This window comes from Brassica napus, chromosome A9 (genome assembly GCF_020379485.1).
Source record: "Brassica napus cultivar Da-Ae chromosome A9, Da-Ae, whole genome shotgun sequence".
Classification (NCBI taxonomy): Eukaryota; Viridiplantae; Streptophyta; class Magnoliopsida; order Brassicales; family Brassicaceae; genus Brassica; species Brassica napus.
In genome coordinates this window covers 970,790-995,218 of record NC_063442.1, presented here as the reverse complement: position 1 = coordinate 995,218, position 24,429 = coordinate 970,790, and the positions used below count along the sequence as shown (strand labels likewise).

Genomic DNA, 24,429 nt, shown 5'->3' with positions numbered 1-24,429 from the left:
ACGAAAATATTGAGTTTTTGGTAAATACTTTATATACTGAAGCCTATAGTGTTGTTTTAAAATTTCTAACCATATTCTACATTTGTATTAATGTATGTTAAACTCTCTTTCATGGTAAATGAGCATCATTCAATTGTTTTTATAAATTAATTTAGTAAAACTTCATATAATCTCTAAATTAGTGGACTAACTATTATAAAATAGCTATTCTTCAGAGAAATGGAGACAAGAAAATGTTTCAAACCTATTTGACCATTGTTATATATTAGTACAGGAGGCAACTACGTATTAAAACAATATTGTTATATTTTTTGAATTTTTCTCAAAATCTATGTGTTAACCCCTACAAAAATATTGAGTTTTTGGTAAATGTTTTATTTACTAAAGTTTATAATCTTTAGTGTTGTTTTAAAATTTCTAACCATATTCTATATTTTTAATAATGTATTTTAAGCTATTTTTCACGGTATATGAGAATCGTTATAATTGTTTTATCAATTAATTTAGTAAAACTTCATAATACTCCCTAAATCGATGGAATAACCACTATAAAATCTCTATTTTCTTGAAAAACGGAGATAACAAACGCTCTAAACCTCTTTGAACATCATCATAAGTTAGTGCAGGATGCAACTATGCATTAAATTAATATTATCGTATTTTTTGAAATTTTCTCAAAATCTATGTGTTAACCCCTACGAAAATATTGAGTTTTTGGAAAATTCTTTATATATTGAAGCTTGTAATCTTTAGTGTTGTTTTAAAATTTCTAACTATATTCTACATTTGTATTAATGTATGTTAAACTCTCTTTCATGGTAAATGAGCATCGTTCAATTGTTTTTATAAATTAATTTCGTAAAACTTCGTATACTCCCTAAATTAGTGGACTACACATTATAAAATTCCTATTCTCAAGAGAAATGGAGACAACAAAGACTCCAAACCTTTTTGAACATCATCATATGTTAATGAAGGATGCAACTATACATTAAAAGTATATTGGCGTATTTTTTGAAATTTTCTCAAAATCTATGTGTTAACCCTTACAAAAATATTGAGTTTTTGGTAAATACTTTATATACTGAAGCCTATAATCTTTACTGTTGTTTTAAAATTTCTAATCATATTTTCAATTTCTATTGTTGTATGATAAACTCTCTTTCATGGTAAATGAACATTGTTCAATTGTTTTTATAAATTAATTTCGTAAAATTTCGTATAATCTCTAAATTAGTGAAATAACCCCCTTACAAAATAATGAGTTTTACATTAAAAGCTTCATATACTGAAGCTTATACTTTTTATTGTTGTTTTAAATTTTCTAACGACATTCTAAATTTGTATTAGTGGTATATAAGAATCATTCTAATTTTTTATCAATTAATTTAGTAAAACTTCATAATATTCTCTAAATTAGAGAAATAACCTTTATAAATTTGTTATTCTCTTGAGTAACATAGATAACAATGGTTCCGAACCTCTTTGAAGATCATCATATGTTAGTGCATGATGTAACTATCTATTAAAAAAATTATCATATTTTTTTAATTTTTCTCCAAATCTATGTATAAATCGCTACAAAGATATTGAGTTTTATGTTAAACGCACTATATATTGAAGCCTACACTTTTTAGTGTTGTTTTAAAATTTCTAACCACATTCTATATTTGTATTAATGTATGTTAAACTCTCTTTTATTGTGCATGGAAATCGTTTTAATTTTTTATCAATTAATTTAGTAAAACCTCATAATACTCCATAAATTGGTGCAATAGCTACTATAAAATATCACTATTTTCCTAGAGAAACGGATACAACAAAAGTTCCAAACCTCTTTGAAAGTCATCATATGTTAGTGCGGAATGCAATTACGCATAAAAAATAATATTGTCATATTTTGAATTTTCTCAAAATCTATATGTTATCCCCTACCAAAATATTAAGGTTATTTCAGTAAATGCTCTATATATTCAAGCTTATAATCTTTTGTGTTGTTTTAAAATTTCAAACTATATTTTATATTTTTATTAATGTATTTTAGACTCTCTTACATGGTACATGAGCATCACTCTATTTTTTATCAATTAATTTAATAAAGCTTCCTATAATCCCTAAATCAATAGACTAACCAATATAAAATTGATATTCCCTAGAGAAACATGGATAACAAAAGTTTTAAACCTCTTTGATCATTATTATATGTTAGTGCATGATGAAACTATGCATTAAGACAATATTATCATATTTTTTAGTTTTTTTTTTAAATCTGTGTGTTGACCCCTACATATTTTTTTTGATAAAAACTATCGTACCACAAAATAACATGCAAATTTTTTCAATTGTACTGAGCATTTCTCAGAAATTTATAAGTTTTGTTTTGCAAAATTTGTTAAATATTCTTCTCCACGGTGTTTTTGTATAGCATCTAATTAATGATCTTTCTCCGCAATGTTTTTTTTTATTTAGCTTATTCATCTTTTGCTTACATGTTTCAACTTAGTCATTCACAGAAGGAATTTTTTTGTACATTGTTGGCATTATATATTCTTTTACAAAGCTAGATTCCCATATAACAATATATGTTTTTTTAACGGCTATAACAATATATATTTTCCTTCCTCTATTTGACTATTTCTCCACCATACATAAGCTTATCATCACAAGTTAGTAAACTTAAGTTAGTCTGCAGTATAAATTAGGACAATTCTGTCAAATAATTTTTTTAAGTTTTTGTCACAAAAATAGCTTTCAAAAAATAAATTAAAAAAGCTATCTAAGAGAATTTCTCTATAAATTAAGCATTCTCATAAAAAAAGTATTAAACTTGATTAATTTAATTAACCACATGAATGACCTTTATAGCGGCTTCATGACCTTTGTAGCGGCTTCATGACCTTTGGTTATAGTAGGAAAAAAGTTTCTCAGCTACACCATGTTTAGTATAATATGGTGCAAACCATCCAGAGTTTAGAAATGTGTCGAAACCTACACGAAGTATATGATAATACATGTCACATATACGACGTTAATAAAAACATGGTGCCAACATTATAACGAGGTTTAATTGATTTTAGCTTAAATAATTGGGGTCAGAGCGTAATTTCTTAAAGTTAAACTCCAATTAACAAAATCCGACCCGACCCGTTCGATAAACCCGACCCACACTTAACCATTTCCCCCAAATCGATTTCATTAGGGTTCTAAACAAGAAAAAATTGGGAATTTCGAAAAGAGAGTGAGAGATTCGTCAGAGACAAAGAGAGATTGCAGAGACAAAGAGAGAGAGAAATTCAGTTTCCATGGGTCGTAAGACTTCTTCATTGTCCAGACTTGGTTTGATTTTGATGGTCTTGTATATACATCTCGGCTAAGGCAGCAAACACTGCAGATCCAATGGGAAGAACATTTTCATCAAGGAAGAAATAAGGTGAATGAACCGAATGCACAGAACCGACTTGTTCGTTTCTGATACCGATTCCTAGATAGTAACCAGGTATTTTCTGTTGATAGAAGGCAAAATCTTCGCCCGCCATTATCTTCTCACCCGGTGAGACCTTCAATTACCACATCCGGATTCGTCGCCGAAACTGAATCGATCTCTCTCTGTCTCTGCAATCTCTCTTTGTCTCTCACGAATCTCTCACTCTCTTTTCGAAATTCCCATTTTTTTCTTGTTTAGAACCCTAATGAAATCGATTTGGGGGGAATGGTTAAGTGTGGGTCGGGTTTATCGAACGGGTCGGGACGGGTTTTGTTAATTGGAGTTTAACTTTAAGAAATTACGCTCTGACCCCAATTATTTAAGCTAAAATCAATTAAACCTCGTTATGATGTTGGCACCATGTTTTTATTAACGTCGTATATGTGGCATGTATTATCATATACATCGTATAGGTTTCGACACATTTCTAAACTCTGGATGGTTTGCACCATATTATACTAAATATGGTGTAGCTGAGAAACTTTTTTCCTATATAGTACTGTGCTGTGTATGTATCTCTTCAAATTGGGAAAATGGCGTTACTTGTTCGTTAAGTTACAGTCTTTTAGAGTTTGTATCTTTAATTTCAGTGCAAGACAGCTGCTGAAGCATCCAAAAAAGAGTGGATTAAATAAAAGTGTGTCAGGATCCTAACATTTATCTTAATGAACAATATGATCAAAGATTAAACAAAAAATTGTCTCGAATCCCTTGGGACGATTTATAAGATCACAAGTTTCTGAAAAGAAAAGGCAGATACATCACAGATCCCAAGTGTTTCAAGGACCTTGACCCAGAGATTTGATCTGCCAAGAATTTAGTCGAGTGTGCAATGAAACACGCGGCTAAGCATCTGCTAGTTGTTGATTCAGTCATCACTGGCAACAACACGAGAAGATTCAGGGTCAGAAAGATAGACTTTAAGGGACAAAAAGCATTGAGACAGAACAGAAGATCTGACCTTTAAGAGCAACTGCGTTTGATGTTAAGACAAGCATATCTACAATGAAGATCACAGAAACCGGAAACTCCCAAACCTGTAACATACATCATCACATCATAGCATTAATAGACGTATATCTACTTTAGTACGAGTGCATAGAGAAGAAGCTATGTCGGTACAAAGCCAAGATTCTGAGCCATTGTACATGTAACATACCGGCATAGCAAATAGAAAGATCTTGATGTAACTGGAGATAAAGATCCCCAAAAGAATCTCTTTTCCTCTGCAAACCATAATACTAAGTTATCAAGGGCACAACATACAGATAGACTTTAGTGTAAATATCATCATAAATAAAACGTAGTAGTATATACCTGGAAGCACCGATTGATATAATCTTGGACGCAAGTGCAAATGATAAAACAAATGCAAAGTTTGCAGATAAGACATTAACCAGAACCTGTCAAATGCATTAAAATGACTTATTAACATCTTCATAGACCAAAATCTATACAATTTCAAGGAAAAAAAAAACAAACCTGTAGAGATGCAAGAACAAAGCTAATGGGCACGCTTGATTCATCACTGGTTCTTCGCAACAGCAAGCTTCTATCTTTTTCAATTCGTTAAAGGCTCTCCAAAACATGAGTACTATACTGCTATGTATACTATAAGGAAAGGATACAAGTATCTAGAAGAAGATAAGCCAAGACCAACTTCCACAACAGATGCTGCCAAATTGTGAAACCCTCTGAAGATCAGATAACTGTAGATTCGTTTAGAATCAATTTTTTTGAAACAGAGACCAAACACAAAGTGTGTTTCTAAAATAAAGTAGCTGGCTTTTTACCTGAACGTATACAGTTTCTTGAGTAAACACATTGTAGAGTAAGTGTCTATAAGCCTTTGTTTTGTGAAGTATCAAGTCGATGAAAATAATCTGAAAAATAAACAAAAGAAAAATCAAATTTTGATGGAAACCCACTAAGTATAAGATCGTCAATTGAATATTTGAAAGACATACCATTAGCTCACACTCGATGTATTCGTCTGCTACTTCATTGCAATTCTCCTACAAAAGATGTAAACTTTTTGAGAACATTCAGTTGAAATTAAGAACCCTAATTTAGTTTTCGCAAAAGCTTACGCATTTCATGAGGCGGAAGTTGCCAGGAGAGTATTGGATTAACAATGATTTAACCTTGTGGCCACACTCCACACACCTCTTCTCTTTCGCCATCTCTTCTCGCCTTCTTTCTCTCCCAGTTTCATTTCGAGATCCTTTTCTCAGAGTTCGATCTCTTCATCGCTACTGGGCCTTATATGGGCCGTGGGTTCAACTAAGTTATTTATTATCTTTATGAGTTTTTCTGTAATGGGTAAGGCCTTATAACTATAGCCTAGCATGCATTTGATATTCAGATATATTTAATATATGGAAATCCTTTGTATTCTTTTTTTTTTCCTCTGTATTATTAAATAACCAAAAGGCTGCACAATACAAAAGAACCCAAAAAGTCTAAACAAGAAAATTAAAGGCCTAAACGCATAACCCAGACAAAATAATAGCCCAAAGGGAGAACGGTGCCACAATCCAGCTCTTTCCACGCGTTGAACTGTTAACGAGGAAGGACACGTGCCTAGAAACTGAATCACCACCGCACAACTCCAGCCAAAGCGTGACCGACGGAACACTAATCGGCTGACCCACCGAAAACACACCGGAAACAGGATCCCGTTCAAAGTGAACCGTCGACTACGATATCGGAAGAGGAAGCACCACCATCCAAGCCGTCAAAGTCTTCAACCACGAGCAATTATCAGACGCCATGTATCTACAGCCAAAAGACCTCCCCTTCAATTGAAGTAGTTTCAATCCAAATCCACGAAGAACAACAAGCACCTCGTAGATCGATTGAAACAGAGAAGATCGCATAAGAGGAGATCAACTAAGACCGGAAAAACAGGGGTAAAGCCGCCTTTATCATCAGAAAGTGATGTAAAGCGGAGCCAAGAGCCAGCCGTCCTACGCCGGAGAAGAAGGCGCGGACGCCGGAGTCAAGAGCCGACCGTCTCACGCCGAAGAAAAAAGCGCGGACGCCGGAGTCAAAAGCCGGCCGACCACCGATAGGATAGGTGCGACGCCGGAAAGGAGGCCCAACAACGGGCTCAGTATCGCCGGAAAGCCACCGGCTTGCGGTTTCTCCTCACCATCTTTTCCCCTGTGAAAGATTCTAGAGAGATAACAGAGGAAAAGGAGAGAGCATAGTAGTAGGCTCTATAAGCCCACAAAACATAGAAATCCTTTGTATTCAGATTATTATTATTTTATCAAGTTAATAAAGTTCTAGTTTCGTCAGAAAAAATGGAAACCATTGTTAAAAAAAAATAGTTTCATTTGATATTGGTGGCTCATGAGTATTACATTGGGCTAGAATGGGTCATTGTTTATGGCCTAGGCCTACTTTTTAGTTTTGTATCATTAAACAAGTTTTTATTCGACAAAAACGCTACAGTACTGTCAACAGTAAAAATCGTTTTATAGAGTAAATCAATATTGAAAATCAGATTTTAAAATTTTAACAAAAAAAACATAACGATAATTTTTATTAATTTTCTTTAAAAAAAAGAAACAACTAGAAACTCTATAAACTAATACTCGATAAATTAATAAATACTATAAATTAATAAATTTGACACAAATAGATAAAACAATAAAATAATAATTTTTAGAAAGTGATATGAAAATATATGGTCTCATTAAAATTATAAATTAATAATCTATAGATATATGCAGTTTATATAAATAGTAATTAAGCATTATATTTTTTGTTTTATAGTCACAATAAAATTATCTCTATTTTTAAAAATTAATATATTTTGATAATATTTAGTAAATTTATATCTAAACCCCGTTTGAATTCTATGAAACATAAAATATACACCAAAAATATAATAAAACAATACGAAAGACTAATTCCTAAAATATAATTAATGTATATACGGTAAAATCAACTATTTTCTTATTTCATAAATAAAAATATTCAAAAATGGAAAAAAACTAAAAAAGATTTTTTCTATAAATTAATAGCTCCATAAATTAATAAAATATTATAATCCCAACATTATTAATTTATAAAAAAATTATTGTATTTGCGCCTTTGCGACCTAAGACCTATAAAATGTCTGAAAATTCTAGTATGCAGATAAGGATCTAGAATACAAATAACTTTTCGAAATGGTAATCATATATATAGGTGTAAAAATTCCTTTGATTGGCATATAGGTTTGGGTAAATCAGGTTTATTGGTTGAAATAGTTTGGTTAGTCGGATAATTTGGGTTTAGAAAATTTTAAAATAACCAACATATAATTTCAAATTAACTTATAATTTGGATATTAAATGTTTCAAATTTTAATTTTTAATGGAATTGAATCGAAAAAAATTATTGTAATTGATTACGTTCAGATAAATTTCGTTCCTTAAATTCGGATAAATTATTTTAAAATTTTAAATGTACTTTTACAAATTTTGATTTAAAAAATTTCATGAAAGATGCTTTCTTATAATTGGATGATGACTACATGCAAGGACCGGAGACGCAAGACTTCATCAATCAGATCGAGAATCTTCATGGCACATCTCTTGAGATACCCAATATCAATGTTTGTCCAACTGCTCAACATGCATTAAAGCTATCAACAACGAGGTACATGTGAAGGAAATGTTCGTCTTTATCATGTTTTCTCACATTTCTAGGCGGGAAGTTCTGGAAGCTTTTTAAATAGAATATCTTTTATCAAAAAAAAAAAAAAGTTTTGGAAGCTGATTGCTTGGCCAAATAAAAACACTAGGTTTGTCTACAACTGTAATGGGTCACATTTTGGGCTAAACTCTTGGATCTGATTTCAAGTAAGTATTGGGTTGCATAAAATGATATCAACTAGATCTCCAATTTAGTTCACAAATAATTTTTAATTTGTATATTCAAAGGATACATAAGGTTATACTGACTAAAGGTTACACACAAATAATTAAACAATATACTAACAAAGTAAGGCTGCAACTGAATTATCAATATTTAGAATGTAATGATGTGGAATGACTTATTCCATTCATTCCAAAAAAAAAAAATTATTTAACTTAAATGGAATGGAATTGTGGAATAGTCATATCATCAGTTTTACAAATAAATGGACAAAATGCAAAAAAAATAATTACATAACAAATTTGATGAACAATAAATGGAATGAATCTATTCCATTTTAATGTATTCCATATTTACGAGCTAGAGGCCAAATGTGAAGTAAAATCTTCTCTTTGGGGATAAAGTAAAAAAAAAAATTAAAGAAGATTTCATACGTTTTGTGATTCATATTCTAAAATATTACAAATTGAGATTGTCCTTCCATATCTTATCTTTTTTGTTCTCCATCCATAAGTTAACATAGTTAAATCAAGCGAAGACAATAGTAACCAAACAATCTTAGACTGGACCATATGTGTTAATTATAGAGAGATAGGTTAGATGGAGATGGGTTAGAGAGGCTTAAAGAGATTTTGAAACTTCCCATTAGCTTAGAATGTACCATGAAACTTTGTCAGCTTAGCTAGAGATAGGCACAGATAGTACCATTTTACTAAATAAAATAAATAAGATTTTTATCCTTCTCACTTATCCAGCTTATAACAGAAATTAAAGATGTAACACTACCTTTGATTCATGGATTGGTGTATATATCCGATCATTAAGAGTATATATGTATAGTTAATAACTCGAGATTATATAAGGATGTCAAATTTATTAATACATATAAGCTTCTTACAATATTGAAAGATGGGAGGTTTTCAACATATGGTATCTAGGGCTCAAGAACTCACATGTTGAAACCAGAACTCAAAACAAAACAAAAACAAGCTTAAAACCAATATATATAATCCCGGTGAAGTTCCTCACTACATTTTAAATTCCCCAATTGCCAAATAACATTATAATAATTTTAAAAGGATGAAACAAATGATGAATAGAAGACTCTTTGTTCTAAAAGTCTATGGACTTCCCTTTCCTCTTATATTCTTCATCCTCGCTTAACTGCATAGCTGAAGATGATTCTTCGTCTCTGATCACAACTGGAGAAGACGAAGAGTACCCAGCAACAGCCATTTCGCCACGTGCCTCTCCTGAAGAAGAAGACTCCTCCACATCGACCCCAAACAGCCTTAGCTTCTTCGCCGTCCCCTCCTGCGGCGGCTGATGAGGAGGAGGATAAGGAGGTAACCTGGCGGAAGACGAAGGTACCCCCGTGGTCGGGTAAACAGGATAAGAGTTATAAACCAATGGCTCAGATCTTCCATACTGATAATGATGATGATGATCCAACGGTGATCTCGCGTAGTAAGGCCCTCCATAACCATACCCTGAAAAATCCCTCTCTTGAAACTGGTTATGATAAAAAGGTGGAAGCCTTTGGTAATGCGGCATGGAATATCCAGACAAGGGATAGTAACCAGCAGTTGGATAAGTCGGAGGCATTAAAAGCGGGTAATGATGATGATGGTTTATGTTGTGTACGAGGTTCCTGTCGGCTCTATGCCTCCAGTCAACGTACAGTTTTTTTATTCGTTTCCCCGGTTCGGTATCGTCGGGGACGTAGCTACGGTGGAACGAGATGGTGTCTCCGCTTTCAAGGTTCTTATCTTTGACGAAACGGACCCATCCTTTGGTCATCACGTAGCTCTGGCTACTGCTCCAGTACAAGTAACGAAACTTCCACATCTTGCCGTTCCTGTCTTGGAATTCCAACATCGTGCCGTTTTCAATTTCTTCCAAGGGAAAGTAGTTTTCTGCATGTTGCTTTGGAATCACGAGGCGGTTTAGTTTCCCGACGTCGCTTGTTGTTAGCACTTTGTCGAACATGTGCTCTCCCATCGCCATGTTGAAGTCGTTGCTGTTGCTGCCGGAGCCACTAGCCATCTAATGTATATATCAAACTTTGTTATATGGGTTTTTGAGATGATGGTGACACAATTTAGATTTTGTAAAAGTTATCCAAATTTTAAATCTTAGTGGGTTATTGAAATCTAGATGACCCAATTCAAGATCTTCAAAAAGTGACCACAGAACATGTTAGACAAGAGGATGAACCAATTCAAGATCATTCAAATGGTATTCAACTTTTTTTCTTAAGGATTTGATGGGTGAATCCTAGCAAGATGATGACCCCATAGAAAATTGTTCAACTATGAGATAATATTTATCACAAACCAAATAAAACCCACAACCGCAATAGTAATAAAGAATAGGTAATAAATCTAATATAAAAATCAAGAATCGAAGATCAAATGAAGAGAAAAACCCTAGAATCCAGAAGAAGAAGACAGACGTACTCTTTGTGTTCGCTTCTTCTTCTGATATTTTCGTTGACTCCAAATATATATTAAAAAAATGGAAAATGAAATCAATGGTTTTTCAATTTTAAACTGGGTTCTCTCTCTAGATGACTTTAAAGGGTGAAGAAAATAGTGGGTTTAGAAATTTTCTCGATGATAGAGAAGAAGAACACATCTTATAAGAGAGAGTAAAAGGGACCCATGGATGGTGTGGTTCGGGTCATGTGAGAACTTCTTGTCCTTTTCAAGTTAGCTATAGACTTGGGGTAACTCTAGCTTCTTATATAGATATACAAATCTATACTTACATGTATTGAGTATATAAGGTGAGGTGAGTGTGTCAAAGTTTTAAGCTTTTGATATCTGTATTTTCCTCATTATTCATATCAGATCTTATGTATTTAATGTTTTTGTTGATTTCTTCTTAATAGTTATTTTCAGCCAATTAGATAAATTGCTCATATACTATTCCTAATTTGTGTGCATAAAAAGTAAAATGTACCTAATTTGTGTGCATAAAAAATAAAATATACCTAATTTGTGTGAATAAATAAAATTCACTATAAATAGTACATTTCTAAGATATATATACATACTAGATAAACCCCACATAAACGTACACGTGGAATAGTTGATTTTGATATGTACATATGTATATACAGAAATAAGAAAATGAAAATAACTAATTTACAAGATAAATATAAGACCAGATATATTTTTTTATCTGTATATGTATATCTAATGAACATAGTTAATAATATATTACAGATATAAATAATTAAGAAATTGTAAGATTATAAAATAAAACATCCTTAATATACTTATTGTTAACTCTAGTAAAACATTTTCTGGAAAGTGATTCTAGTATTTTAATGTGAAACATTTTATTTATTTTGTTTTTAGTTGTAAAAACACTGTTATATTAACTTTTCATGAATGTTTTTAAAACAATTGTAGTAAGGCTTGAAAATATATATCACAATGCTTTGTGAAAACAAATGTCGTAGTGTGCTTTGTGATTATTTATATCATAAACAGTAAATATGTTAAGGATTGTTTCAAGTTCAAGTTAGAGAATATTTTCTCATGTGGTAACCATTTTTTGCCTACAGGTGACAGTCTTCTAGATATTTTGAATAGTATATTTATCAGTAAATTATTTTGTTTCTGGTAAGTTGTAATTGGCTTGGTATCTCGCCTGTTAACACCTGTGATTTAATCTGATATCTCAATTAAAACAATGTGTGGTACTTGTCTAAATTTGTCAAAAAGTGAACACATGTACCTTTATTAAGATTTTCTGTTCACTTCCTAATTATATCAAATGGGTTATGAAAATAAATATTGTATTTTTGCTCACTTTTTCATATTTACTGAACAAGCTACATGGATTATCATTCATGCCTAATAACATATATACTGAGAAAACAAAAAACTAGATAAGAGAGATGAGGCTAATCTTTATGTATGAAACAAGCATAACTAATTCATCTGGTTTTTTTTTTTTTGATCAACCACTAATTCATCTGGTTATGGTTGTTAGTTGTTACAAAACTTAAGTAGAGAGTAGTCTGAGTTTGTATGTGTGTCCAAGATTTGTGGTCCAAAGTTTGATACATCAGGAAATATGTACAAGTCAATGCATGGATGACTTTATGTCTAAAGCTGTAAATAAATCCAGGAATATTTGGAATAAGTATTGGGCTCTTATAGTTACAGATTTGTTTTCAGTTTAGCTTTTGGTTATTAGTTTTTATTTACATGTTATAAAAGTATGTTTTCTATTTCTTTTGTTTGCATGCTTGACCAAACTACCACAACAATATGAGCTACTTGTACATAAACAAAAAAAAAATTATTTAAAACAAAAAAAGCTCAAAAGTGTTAGTATTGAGTTTAACTAACACCTAAAAAATAGTTCAAGAGTGGAAGCACAGAAGCTTAGTATAGGAGCATGGCTTTGACAACTTTTGAATTGCTTTACTTACAGCAGTTACTTATTGATCTTCATGTTGATGTTTATGCTCAAGCCAAGCTCTTATGTGACAATAAGTCTGCAATGCATGTTGCTACCAATCTAGTTTTCCATGAGAGGAAGAAACACATCAAGGTTGAATGTCATACACTTTGTGATCAGGTCAAGAAAGAAAGGGATCATCTCACTCCATCATGTTTCCAGAACGAAGCAGAATTATGATCATATATTAACCAAGGCATTGTATCCATGCCTTTTTCATTCTCTTTTGAATCGAATGTCTATTTCAAGCATTTTCACTCCAGTATCGGACTAGCTAGGATTCAAAATCTTAATTAATTAGGGGTGTATTAGGTGCAAATACACTTTGTATATAGTTTACTATACTTGTACAATTATTAACAATACTACTATATAAACTTTCCATGTATATTTATTTATTAATTAATCAAGAATACAGTTTAAGTTTGTTACACTAAAGAGCAGTAAAGCATTACACAGCTCGAAAAATATATTGCAGAGCAATACAAGAGTACTAACCCAAGACTATAATACCACCAATTTGGTTCACAACAAACATAACTTCACATACACTGATTCAAAGACAAATCTAGAAGAGAACAATATAACCTCTTGTTATGTGTATATTTTACTTGTAGTCTTATTAGTTAGGCGTTCGAATTGACGTTAGGAACTTGGGTGACCCAACAGCGATTCTACCACTAAACTATATATCTTGGTCCTTATGAATTCCTCTACTTATAACATCCTTTTATTTTTTCTTTTGTGATATCATTCTTAACAATAACCCCCTCTTCAACTATTCTCAAAAATATATGTCAAAAGCTTGTCTTACAATGTATTATCCTTTGTTAAATAAGTACCTAAAAGGTAGTTAAAAGTTAAAACCTATAACTAGCATTACTCCTGCTATTTTGTTAACCGAATTAATTATCCTTAAAACCAATCGTTCTTAACATCTCTATGTAGACATGTAGTGTAGCATAATTCCTTTTCGAATTGATACCATACTAAAATTTATCAATAAAAGTTTAGGGTGACGACAAGTGGACCACTGCGTCCTTTGTAGAGTTTGTCGCAAAGAGCCTCGTACAATTTTAAATTTTTCATCACGACGCTTTTCCTTCACTCATTTTCTTTATATATAATGTGATTTATTTACACTTTGCTCAAATTGGAGGTATATATTTTTGGTCCATGTGGGATTTTTTTCACTAATTATGCTTCAATCTAGTTTTATAGCCATCAAAAGATGTTAAAAGACAATTTGGTCCCCTTTAGGATGCAATTATGAAATTTCGTAGTACGTGTAGACAAATGCTATAATTAATTTATGTTGTGTATATACTAATATACATTTATAGACATTTTTGTCAACGTCTTTTGTGTCTGTAGTCATGATATATTAAGAACGTGACAATTTCTACTGATTCTACAAATCTAATTGGGATTTGGATTCAGTGTTAAAGTGACAGTGACACACTCATATTTTTACTATAAAGAAACGGTCTGGTCTCGTTGGAACTAACTCGAAACTTTAAATGGATAGAAGATTACAATACAAGTGAGAAAGCAAATCTTAATAGGGGTTATTGTTCAGACAACAGATCCCCAGAAGACAACAACAACAACAAGCTATGAAGGCAAGTATTAGAACAGTGTCAGGAACACGTGCTTATTCAAAATCCAAATATCAGACAAATTCTTGTTTTGTTTTCTTTTTCCTCTGCTACAAAATCTGAGATTTGCAGAGCAAAAAATTTGGCAGGAATGTTCTTGTTTTATCTCCTCAGGGTGTGAAGAATGTACTCAGCGTAAAGGTCCCTATAAATAATTTTAAAACCAAGATTATTTTTATGTCAACATATTTGTTAATAAAAATAATTGAAATTTCTAAATAAAAAACGTTACATTGAGTACTGAATGGCTTCAACGGCAGGACCATTCGGTAGAAAATCATTTACAGCGACTTCCTTGTTCTCATTCTTCTTGTCTGTTAATTTTTTTGTTAAAGGTAACCGCAAAATCAATGGTTTATTTATTTACTAATGAAGAAGAAAATTAAGATTTAAATATTGAAGAAATAAAGGATACAATCTTCAAAGAATCGCCGGATTTCTGAGAGACGATGAGGTGGAAGTTCTTTGATGTCAGTGTAATGCTTATACTCAGGATCATCAACACAAACCGCAATGATCTTGTCATCTTTTTCTCCCTTTATTACAAGACAATTACTCAGAATGCTTACACAACTTGTAACCAAAAGGATCAACCAGAGATTTGAAATGTTACCTGATCAATCATAGGCATTAATCCGATAGCTCGTGCGCGCAGGAAACAACCTGGAAGCACAGGCTCCTGAACAGAAAGAACTTTCTTTAATATATGGATTTGGTTTTGTTTTGTTAGTATGTTGAAGTTGAAGATAAGACTTAAAACCTGCATGATGACTAACACATCTAAAGGGTCATTGTCTTCACATAATGTGCGGGGGATAAAACCGTAGTTATGAGGATACACGACCGATGAATATAGGATCCGATCAACCTGAGAGACAAATCAAGTTTGTTAAGGAAAGCAGCCCAAGTCCATTATTAGCCCATGTGTTTAGGGTTTTGTGGTCTCATATATATACATGCTTGTAGCTTCCATATCTTGGAACTTTGGCTGTCATGGTTGCAGCCACATCAAAAACATCTTTTATGATATCAATCCATCTTCTTAGCTCTTGGTGACAATCTAAAGTTTTTCCCTTTCTTACTCTTTATATTTCAATAAAGCTCATTGAGCTATCTCTAGTTTATGTTTCAATAAAGTCCTTTGGACACAAATCTATCTTGTTCTACAAATGTTCTCAAAGTTGTTAGAGAGTTTTCATTTCCCTGAAATAATATTAGATCATTTTTTTCTCTAGTTTTTTTGTGAACATTTTTTTTTTAAACTCTTAAACCGTTTATATTAGGAAACAGAAAGAGTACTACTTGTTAACAGCAGATACTAGCGGAAATGGCTATTATGTGGATATAAAGTAACCGCTAGCCAGGCAAAATATTACAAATGACTAGGTTATTTTTACCTTGATGAGTCCTGTCTTTTTGTCAAGTTCATATTTGACCTTGCTACCTTTTGAGATCTCAATAACCTAAATTTAATTCAAATATCCAAATGATTCAATATCAGATTCTGTTTTGTGATCTTAACATCATTTCAGATTAATATCACATCATCAAGCATAAGACTTACCACATTGAAGATCGACGGAGCTCCAGGTCCTGCATACAAATTTCGTTTTTCTCAAGAATATTATAGTTAAAAAAGACTTCAAAATCATTACCTATAAGACTCAGAACAGAATATATATATATATATATGTAAGTTTTTATTAATCTAATGATAAGTGATTTTACCGATTTCAAGATCATGCCATGGATGAGCAGCAACCGATCTCCTTGATAAAGATGAGAGTATTCTCTCGTTCAAACGTGGAGCTGTTCTCTGAAGCTTGTCAAATTGATTCTCTTTCACTTCTTCACTCATCTAACAAACAGAGCAATTCAAGAAAACAAACCAAATGTTTAGATTCAATGACTTGTGACTTCTTGAATTCACGTCTAAATCAGGATATGTTGCTTAACTATTGATTTCATATTAAATAGGATCCATTACTCAAAAGATTGACCACTCAAAGTCATATTCTACTACAACTAATCAACAAAACCCTACAACATATCGTAATCCATCAATCATCTTCAACCTAAGATAATCTAGAGCGTCAAAACATCAAAAGATTGAGATCTAAGAAGCAAAAAAGAAGAACCAAAGAAAGTCTTCGTACCTTGGAACAACAGATGTTTCAAGAACAGAACAGTCTTGCGGAAAGTATGGAGAAAGCCAACTAACGAGGCAAAGAAAACAGTAAAGCGCGTGGTCTGCAATTGCGAGCTATAACCTTATTTATAGAAAGCGAGAAACACGGGTTTAGTTGTTTAACTGATTAATTAATCAAGACTAGTAATCACCGTTCGATCTCTCAAAACTAGGGGCCCACCGTGAAACACTAATCTTAGTCTCTTGAACGATTCTCCAACACACACGTCTCACTCCCTCTTTAACTATATAAACTCAAGTGACAAACCACAAAAGAAAAGCAAGAAAACAAAACGCTTTTTTTTGTAGCAAAATGGCTATCAATAGAATTGCGATTGGAACGCCAGGAGAAGCTAGCGGTCGAGATGCGATCAGAGCGGCTTTTGCTGAGTTTTTCTCCATGGTTATATTCGTTTTCGCCGGTCAAGGCTCCGGCATGGCTTACGGAAAGCTAACTGGAGACGGTCCAGCCACACCTTCTGGTCTAGTGGCCGCGTCTTTGTCTCATGCGTTTGCATTGTTCGTGGCGGTTTCCGTTGGAGCAAACGTTTCAGGCGGCCACGTGAATCCCGCGGTTACGTTTGGAGCTTTTATAGGTGGGAACATCACGTTGTTGAGAGCTATTCTTTATTGGATTGCTCAGTTACTTGGAGCAGTAGTAGCTTGCTTGTTGCTCAAGGTAAGTACTGGAGGGATGGAAACGGCAGCGTTTTCGCTCTCTCATGGAGTCACACCGTGGAACGCAGTCGTTTTCGAGATTGTGATGACGTTTGGGTTGGTTTACACTGTTTACGCTACTGCCGTGGATCCCAAGAAAGGTGATATTGGAATCATTGCTCCTTTAGCGATTGGGTTAATCGTTGGAGCTAATATTCTCGTTGGTGGTGCGTTTGATGGTGCGTCGATGAACCCGGCCGTTTCGTTCGGTCCTGCCGTGGTTAGCTGGACCTGGACGAACCATTGGGTCTATTGGGTCGGTCCATTTATTGGTGCAGCCATTGCAGCTATTGTTTATGACACTATCTTTATTGATAGTAATGGACATGAACCACTTCCTTCTAGTGATTTCTAAGTTAGGGTTTTTTCTGATTTCTTCAAAAACAAGAAAGCTGATGTTGTACTGATGAGAGAGGTGTATGTTTTTAACTCTGATGCGTGTTTTTTTATTATGTTTGTAGCATGTGGCTAAAGATGTTACTTTTTACTACTTTGTGTTTCTTTAAGTGATTAATAAATAAAATATTGGAATTCCCATATACTATTTAAATTGGATTGGATTAATGTGCGCGGGGTTTACGTAGTATCAGTTCACACGTAAGAAATCATGTGCAGCGAAATTGATTGGAGAGTATATTCTTGAGATAATGCTCCCATGGTGACAACAAATAAAATATAATAGGACCCGCCATTATAATACAATTGAGAATATATTATGGATAATGGATGGTTGGTTCGTCCATGCACGTTCTATGTGTGAATCTTAGCTAATGATGTTTTTAGTGGATATAGGAATTGTTTACACAAAAAAAAAATATTCAAACAAAAAAAAAAACTAAATGTGCACAAGAACAAGAAAAAAATATGATGTCTAAGAATTCTCAGTCAATTAGCTAGAGACTATCACAAGATTATTGCTTCAGCAGTAAATAATTTACGTTTAGTGAAAATGATAAGCCTTCAAAAACATTGTTTGAAAATAATAAATTGGAATATGAATATATGTGACTAATTGCATTCGTATGAACGTATATCGTCGGTGTCCCGGTTTTTCCTCTAAAACGCGTTTGGAGTTGCATGCACGTTCAACCAAAGTGCGATGACCTGATTTAGTTCTTAATCCGTCAATAATTATGAGTACTATTGTTTATTCATCGTGGATTTATAGAGAGATATATTAATGGTCGTACGTAGGATAGGATATAGTTTTCTACCATGATATCATATCATTATATCATACCCAATATTTTATATAAAAAATCAGAAGTCGGATCGATAACGAACTATAATATTGTTGTATATTACTCCTATTTGTTCATATCATTCGATCGATGAGCTAAAAGTCTACATAAGAAAGTTATCATTATAATACGAATTTTCATTTATTTAACTATTGTTCAATTAATTATACATACCGTCACAAGATATTTTAACTAAATTAAATCTCAACATACTGTGTAATCACGTGCGTTAATCAATAGATCATCGTATGTTGTATTGTATCATGGCTCTGTTAGCTATATTTTCTTGTCATGTACGAACTCTGTATTTCATATTAATAACATAATCAGATTGACGCCAAAACAAGTTCAATTTTCTGAAGAAGAATTTCCTAATATTCGTCAAAAATTCATTACAATAGTTTTATATGTCGAATTACTCTTCTTTTTGGTCGGTATCGAATCACAAACTCGTCTAAACCCTATATAGTATATTAAATGAATATAAACAAAGTTGATCAAAATCTCGAATCCATTAGTGGGCTGAAAAGGCTCTATAAGAAGCCTCTCGCATTCACAAATATGACCCTCGGGGCCTACTAAAAGTAAAGCACAGGAATCTTTACTAAGATAGAAAACACCACGCGTCGCTTAAAAATGAAACATACACTCGCTCGTTAATTTCACATGGGGGGCGTGCCATGCAGAACGTTCGGCTCATCTAAGCTGGGTTTAGGCCCTCTATCTGTAGCTTCACTGGGCTTTAACCTTCTTTAATATGACTTTCTATAGAGCCCAAAAAGAATAGTACACATCATTCAGTAATTATTTTCTTTTTATTTCGGAAAATTATCTGTACTTTACCAATGGTTTGACTTTGACTATAAAATTTGGAAGAGATCTAGGGTTGTTGCCAGTGGATGATGTCAGACGTCTGATCTTGTCTTGCACACAATATTTCAATAATGTGTAATTGCTGTCGGTATAATATGTTTTGGGTTGATATTATTATTCAAGTATTTTGTCATTTTATTAGTTTTCTGAATAGGTTTCCCGCTTCTGTAAATTTTATTTTCAAAATAGATGATTAAAATACTGAAAAAGTAATGTGCAGTAGTAGTAAGTAGGCTGAAGTTTACGTTTTAGATAGAAGTGAGACGGATGTGTCAATGAGACTTAGCTCTGACCATAGAGACGGATGTGCCAATGAGACTTCGCTCTAACCATAGACTCCACTTTATGATACTTTCGAAACATTGGAATAGTAAATTTTATCTGCCACCTTTCTCATCGTTTTTCTAAGTAAAGTTAAAAAGTGAAAACTAGTGTCATTTTAGTAAGTAGCTATATAAAATCTTGATTTATATATATCATAGGTGGTCCTTCTAATCGAGCGTAGTATTGTCAGACGCATGGATGATACAAGTACCATTACACTGAAATAAAATCTTAACAAGAAAATGCGAAGAAGACTGAATACGACTTTTTCTTACGTAATGATGATGTTCAGCTTTAATTGTATTTGTTTCCCTTTCCGTAACCATTTAATACGGAGTCAAATTCCGAACATTTACTACATGACAAGTAAAAAAATATCCATAGGTTTTTTTGAAAGTTACAGGCAATAATAATAACAAAAATGTCAGGCAAATAACAAATTTAAGGGGCCATAAATTCAATTGTACAACCTGAGATTGATTTTAAAAGGAATTTTAAAAAATTGGTTTAAACCCCTCAAAAAAATTCATTTGGGCTTTATTTATTTTTACGTTCCTTTTTGTAACCTAAAGCTACACACACTACAAGGAAGAAAAAGAGTCAGAAGTCAACAACTAAGCTCGACTGAGATTTGACCACATCATTACACCATTGATCTGCTCGAAGATCTGATGAACGGCTGTTGCTATCTCATCAGCTGATCGTACCTTACACCCTTCTTCTATCTGCATTCACAAAGGCAACAAAATAATTTTATCTCGCCAAATTTTACTCTTTTATCTCGCCAAAATTCAAAATAATTAGCTTTTTTTATTATGAACTCTACATTAAAAAAAATTCAAATCTTATTACTATTTTTTATAAAAATGTAAGATATTATGTCACGATGTTTATATCATACATATATTTCTAAATGCAGATTCCTTAATCTTTCTGTAATAATCAACTGAGCAAGTTCAATTGCCAATTAAACAAGAATAATCATAATAATATTAATGCGTAACTTGCAAATTTGATAAGGAAGATTGAACTACTATTTATTTAGGAGGATTAAAGATTGTTTAATTACCTTGAGATTGAAAGAGTAGAAGACAAAGTCAAAGGAAGTGGAGATAGTGAGATGTAGAATCGATAGCTTAAGGTTTTCAATGGAGATGATAGCTCTCAAGATCTGTCCTCTCCCTCTCTTACAACGAACCTTCAAGCTCACATGGTTATGTATCACCGTAGCTTCCACTTCCGCCGTCTCTCCGCCGCCAAATCTCGCCGTAAACCCATCTTCAGACGTCGGCGAGATGCTCGAGACAGAAGAGTTAGTGCATGCACGAGATGAAGAGGAAGAATAGGACGACGCCGTTTTAGGATTTTCACTAGCTCCTTCGCTCTGTTTCTCGGCCTCTAGTGATTGCAAAAGCTGCTCGAGCTCCTTTATGTAATCTATAGCTCCTCCAACGATAGAAGCTTGATCACCCTAACGTTGAACATCGAAAGATTCAAACGTTCAGATGGAAACTTTTCATGTTTTCATAAAAAAAAAAACTTATATAAATCTTCGAATCTTTAAATCTTTTTTTTATAAGTTTTAAATCTTTAATCTTTAATATCAAAATATTTAAATCTTTTGTTACCCGTTGAAGAAACGTTGGAGGCATGAGAGACCGAAGTGAGTTTAAGTGTTCGTTCATTTGTCGTCTCCGGTTACGTTCAACGGCAATGTGAGTCATCCTTTGGCTCTCAACTTCATCTTTGTTCTTTGGAGCTCTTGTCCGTTTCCGTTTTCGTTTTTCTTTGACTTTTGCCTCTGCTCCGTCTTCAATTTTCGGATCCTTTACCGGGTCTTCCTCTAGACCCGGATCTCTTTTGATGGTTTCAAGAGTGAGACAGCTCTCTGGTTCTAGGGTTTGGCTCTGGAGAAGTGACTGGAGTATCTGATTTGGTTCTGGTTCTATGCATTGTAGCATTTGCAGAAATGGGGTCTTCTCGTTAATTGCGTTTTCTGAAATGTGACTGAATTGTTCTTCTAATCCTCCAAATCTCATTAGTCCCTCCATATTTAGCTTCAAGAAAGACAAAAATATTAGTTTTGGGACTTTAACGTTACCCGTTTTAATAAACATGAAACTTTAATGTGATTCTTGAAGATATTAATGGTTTGGTTGGTGGCTTCTTTAAGACAGAACAAAGAGGAGGTACGAGGATATATAGAACAATAAATTGTAGTAAGAAATAAGAAATGTCACAGAGAGAGAGAAGAAATAAGAAAGTTGCATATTTAGATAAGTTTTGTTCCAATGAATTTAAAGCATTTTGCATTGAATGTGTTAAATCATCTGAGAAGGAAGAGGTAGAAGAAGAGTAAAGAGTCTCAAGAGTAAATGCATAAAACAGATTCTAGCTATGAGAATTCATTAGAAAAAAAGTCAAAATAATTACAAGAGAGTCTTACATGAGAATCAGTTGACGCTTTAAAGATTCTCTCTATAATGGATTTAGCAGCTTCAAATAGGTCTTTAAATTAACATTCTCTTCTTCTTCGTTTTCTCTCTTTCCTCTCGACCAAAAACATTCCTTTCGAGTGTTACACTTTCTATAGTGTTGTTAATAAATGCAGCTTTCACATATATAAAAGGAGAGAAGACAATGAGGGAGAAGAAGAAGAGGCTCGGTGCATGTATTAAAATACACATACATAACCATACAATTATGTATTGTCGTATTTTTAGAATTTTTTTTTTGCAAATCGTAATTATTTATTTATTTTTTTATAGAATATTTACGTGTATGTGTGATTTTTTTACTCGTATTAAGTAATCTATATACCATGGGGAAACATACGTGGATGTCTAGTCTTCATTGGATTTTTAGTTATTCTCTTTGAAATGGTAATAAGGATTTTTGCTTTTGTTACGCTGGTCAATGTGAAACGTAATTTCCGTCGCCCATCAATATATATCTCTCTTGATAAAAAAAGTTCATGTGTGAAAGAAAGCGTAAACATGGTTTTGACGACATTTTGAAGAAGGATTGATAACATAGTTTGGAGCAAGACCAAATAGGCTAATCTTTTATTAGTACGGGGTTTAATTTCATAGAGAAATAAAATTTTCACTTGATTTTTTTTTGAATAAAATTTTACATTCATTTTAAAAAAAGCTTAAACAAGCCAGAGGCAATAGATGCTCACATGCAAAACAAGGAGATTTAAGGGAATCATTTGATGGGAAGAAAAAATTAAAATCTTTGATAAATGGTTACCTTTATATATAAACATTAGCGATAAATATTAAATCTGAATTTGCCTTTTCTAACAAAATAGACGATCGTTAAGTTATTTGAAAAAAAAAATTATTAAAAGATTTGGAAAACTACTGAACAAGAGATTAAAATTGACAAAGAGACTTTGAAATCGTTAAAGAATCAGGTTAAAAATATATAATGGTAAAACCTTTTTTTTACTGTGAATAATCAACTTAGACGACTTTTCTCTTGTATTTTTATACGACAAAATCCGCTAAGTTATTTTTGTTGGTTCTTTTTCAAGGTAACTTGTTTTTTTTTGAACCATTAGCGTTTTAAGCTGCGTTGAATTTAATGGGCTTCAAGGAAAGATCAAATCTTATCTCCAACAATAAAGACAACGGTATATTATTAAAAATTGATTGATAATTCAAAATATTATCAAAAACAATTTTTTTTTGAATTATACAGAGTTATCTTGGTCTCATAGAAGTGATCTAGACTAGTTACGTGTTGTTACGTGTCGGTCCTTTGTCCCTGACGATACCGAAATATTAATTTTTCAGTGGCCGGGATTCGAACCCAGATAAGCTGTAAGTCTTTTATCACTAGAGGTAGAAGCCCCGGTTAAAAAAACAAATTCATCGTCAACCATTCTTCTTTTTTGGCTAAGAATCAACCACTCGATAAGTTGGTTTCACTCGTGTTACATATTAACCGTATTTATTTCGTTTTCTTATCATATGTCTACCTGTAAATGTTATTAGGAAGTGGCTGGATCCGCAAAGCTTATATACTATATCAATATGTATATACGCAATGAGGTGGTGCGTTGGGACTAGGACGAGAGGGAGAGGGGTCCCGTAAAGTATTATTGAAGATGGCAGTGAAGACAGTTTTGTTTTGGTAGGGACATACTTTCTATGAACAGTACTTCTCACTCTTATTAAGACAGTGTTTTTCAGAATCAGAAAAGAAGACCAAACCTCTCTTTCTTCTTCTTCTTTAAATAATTACTTCTCCAGAAAAAAGGATTTTCGTGTCTTTTACTTCAATTCTACATTTATTTTCTTTTAATCTCGCTGGAACAAGAACCTCATGGGATGATGATGATAATACTGACGACGTGAAACTGACGAATATAGCCTTGTAGAAGAGGACGAACCATGCACATGGGCGAGGCAATGGGTGCCAAACGTTAAGTGTGTCCTAATAAGACCAACTCGATTTCAGTGCCTTGGTCTCTAGGGCAAACAACAGTGCTCTCATCCAAAAAGAAAAATACCTTTTCTTTTCCTTTTTGTTTCCTTCTCCGAAACTGAATATTTTTTTATTCTCCTCTCTTCACTCCTTTTT

General features: G+C 32.9%; 5 protein-coding genes across 7 annotated transcripts; 1 reads left to right on the top strand and 4 right to left on the bottom strand.

Moving 5' to 3' along the window:
• Positions 1-4,088: 4,088 nt before the first annotated feature.
• LOC106370094 (protein ARV 2-like) lies at positions 4,089-5,741 on the bottom strand. 2 transcript variants are annotated; one of them, XM_013810163.3, is made up of 9 exons: positions 5,575-5,731; positions 5,452-5,499; positions 5,278-5,367; positions 5,113-5,158; positions 4,967-5,040; positions 4,802-4,887; positions 4,644-4,710; positions 4,446-4,521; positions 4,089-4,362 (listed from the first exon to the last, which is right to left on the bottom strand). In XM_013810163.3, the coding sequence occupies exons 1-9, from the start codon at positions 5,665-5,667 to the stop codon at positions 4,214-4,216; spliced, it is 729 nt and encodes a 242-aa protein (XP_013665617.1). In that variant the 5' UTR covers positions 5,668-5,731; the 3' UTR covers positions 4,089-4,213. The 2 variants fall into 2 exon arrangements, with proteins under 2 accessions (XP_013665617.1, XP_022543747.2); XM_022688026.2 differs by having other exon boundaries at positions 5,278-5,499; positions 5,575-5,741.
• Positions 5,742-9,363: 3,622 nt separating this feature from the next.
• LOC106370093 (B3 domain-containing transcription factor NGA4) lies at positions 9,364-11,713 on the bottom strand. The gene is made up of 2 exons (XM_013810162.3): positions 10,816-11,713; positions 9,364-10,402 (listed from the first exon to the last, which is right to left on the bottom strand). The coding sequence occupies exon 2, from the start codon at positions 10,400-10,402 to the stop codon at positions 9,470-9,472; it is 933 nt and encodes a 310-aa protein (XP_013665616.1). The 5' UTR covers positions 10,816-11,713; the 3' UTR covers positions 9,364-9,469.
• Positions 11,714-14,329: 2,616 nt separating this feature from the next.
• Positions 14,330-16,782, bottom strand: LOC106370963 (soluble inorganic pyrophosphatase 1-like). Its single transcript, XM_013810968.3, has 9 exons — positions 16,650-16,782; positions 16,222-16,351; positions 16,058-16,086; positions 15,891-15,956; positions 15,254-15,361; positions 15,107-15,172; positions 14,909-15,029; positions 14,726-14,807; positions 14,330-14,638 (listed from the first exon to the last, which is right to left on the bottom strand). Exons 2-9 carry the CDS (start codon positions 16,349-16,351, stop codon positions 14,596-14,598), a joined length of 645 nt encoding a protein of 214 aa, XP_013666422.1. The 5' UTR covers positions 16,650-16,782; the 3' UTR covers positions 14,330-14,595.
• A 167-nt stretch (positions 16,783-16,949) lies between these two features.
• On the top strand, positions 16,950-20,437 carry LOC106370962 (aquaporin TIP1-3). Its single transcript, XM_048739193.1, has one exon. It carries the CDS (start codon positions 16,995-16,997, stop codon positions 17,751-17,753), a length of 759 nt encoding a protein of 252 aa, XP_048595150.1. The 5' UTR covers positions 16,950-16,994; the 3' UTR covers positions 17,754-20,437.
• LOC106426654 (transcription factor bHLH57-like) lies at positions 20,197-22,538 on the bottom strand. Of its 2 annotated transcripts, none has more exons than XM_013867371.3 (4): positions 22,283-22,538; positions 21,465-21,893; positions 20,906-21,307; positions 20,197-20,561 (listed from the first exon to the last, which is right to left on the bottom strand). In XM_013867371.3, the coding sequence occupies exons 2-4, from the start codon at positions 21,885-21,887 to the stop codon at positions 20,451-20,453; spliced, it is 936 nt and encodes a 311-aa protein (XP_013722825.1). In that variant the 5' UTR covers positions 21,888-21,893; positions 22,283-22,538; the 3' UTR covers positions 20,197-20,450. The 2 variants fall into 2 exon arrangements, with proteins under 2 accessions (XP_013722825.1, XP_048595149.1); XM_048739192.1 differs by having other exon boundaries at positions 21,465-21,862; positions 22,283-22,502.
• Between the last annotated feature and the right edge of the window lie 1,891 nt (positions 22,539-24,429).

Bases quoted from the DNA above. Each gene is read 5' to 3' on its own strand.
- LOC106370094 (XM_022688026.2), bottom strand. From the start codon at position 5,667: ATGGCGAAAGAGAAGAGGTGTGTGGAGTGTGGCCACAAGGTTAAATCA. The intron at 5,041-5,112 runs GTATCCTTTCCT...GAATTGAAAAAG, and splicing joins TTATCTTCTTCTAGATACTT to ATAGAAGCTTGCTGTTGCGA. The intron at 4,363-4,445 runs GTCAGATCTTCT...TGTTGTTGCCAG, and splicing joins AAACGCAGTTGCTCTTAAAG to TGATGACTGAATCAACAACT.
- LOC106426654 (XM_013867371.3), bottom strand. From the start codon at position 21,887: ATGGAGGGACTAATGAGATTTGGAGGATTAGAAGAACAATTCAGTCAC. The intron at 21,308-21,464 runs GTAACAAAAGAT...GTTCAACGTTAG, and splicing joins CTCCAACGTTTCTTCAACGG to GGTGATCAAGCTTCTATCGT. The intron at 20,562-20,905 runs GTAATTAAACAA...TTGTGAATGCAG, and splicing joins TCTACTCTTTCAATCTCAAG to ATAGAAGAAGGGTGTAAGGT.
- LOC106370093 (XM_013810162.3), bottom strand. From the start codon at position 10,402: ATGGCTAGTGGCTCCGGCAGCAACAGCAACGACTTCAACATGGCGATG.
- LOC106370962 (XM_048739193.1), top strand. From the start codon at position 16,995: ATGGCTATCAATAGAATTGCGATTGGAACGCCAGGAGAAGCTAGCGGT.
- LOC106370963 (XM_013810968.3), bottom strand. From the start codon at position 16,351: ATGAGTGAAGAAGTGAAAGAGAATCAATTTGACAAGCTTCAGAGAACA. The intron at 15,957-16,057 runs GTAAGTCTTATG...AATTAAATTTAG, and splicing joins CTCCGTCGATCTTCAATGTG to GTTATTGAGATCTCAAAAGG. The intron at 14,639-14,725 runs GTAACGTTTTTT...AATTATTTATAG, and splicing joins GAAGCCATTCAGTACTCAAT to GGACCTTTACGCTGAGTACA.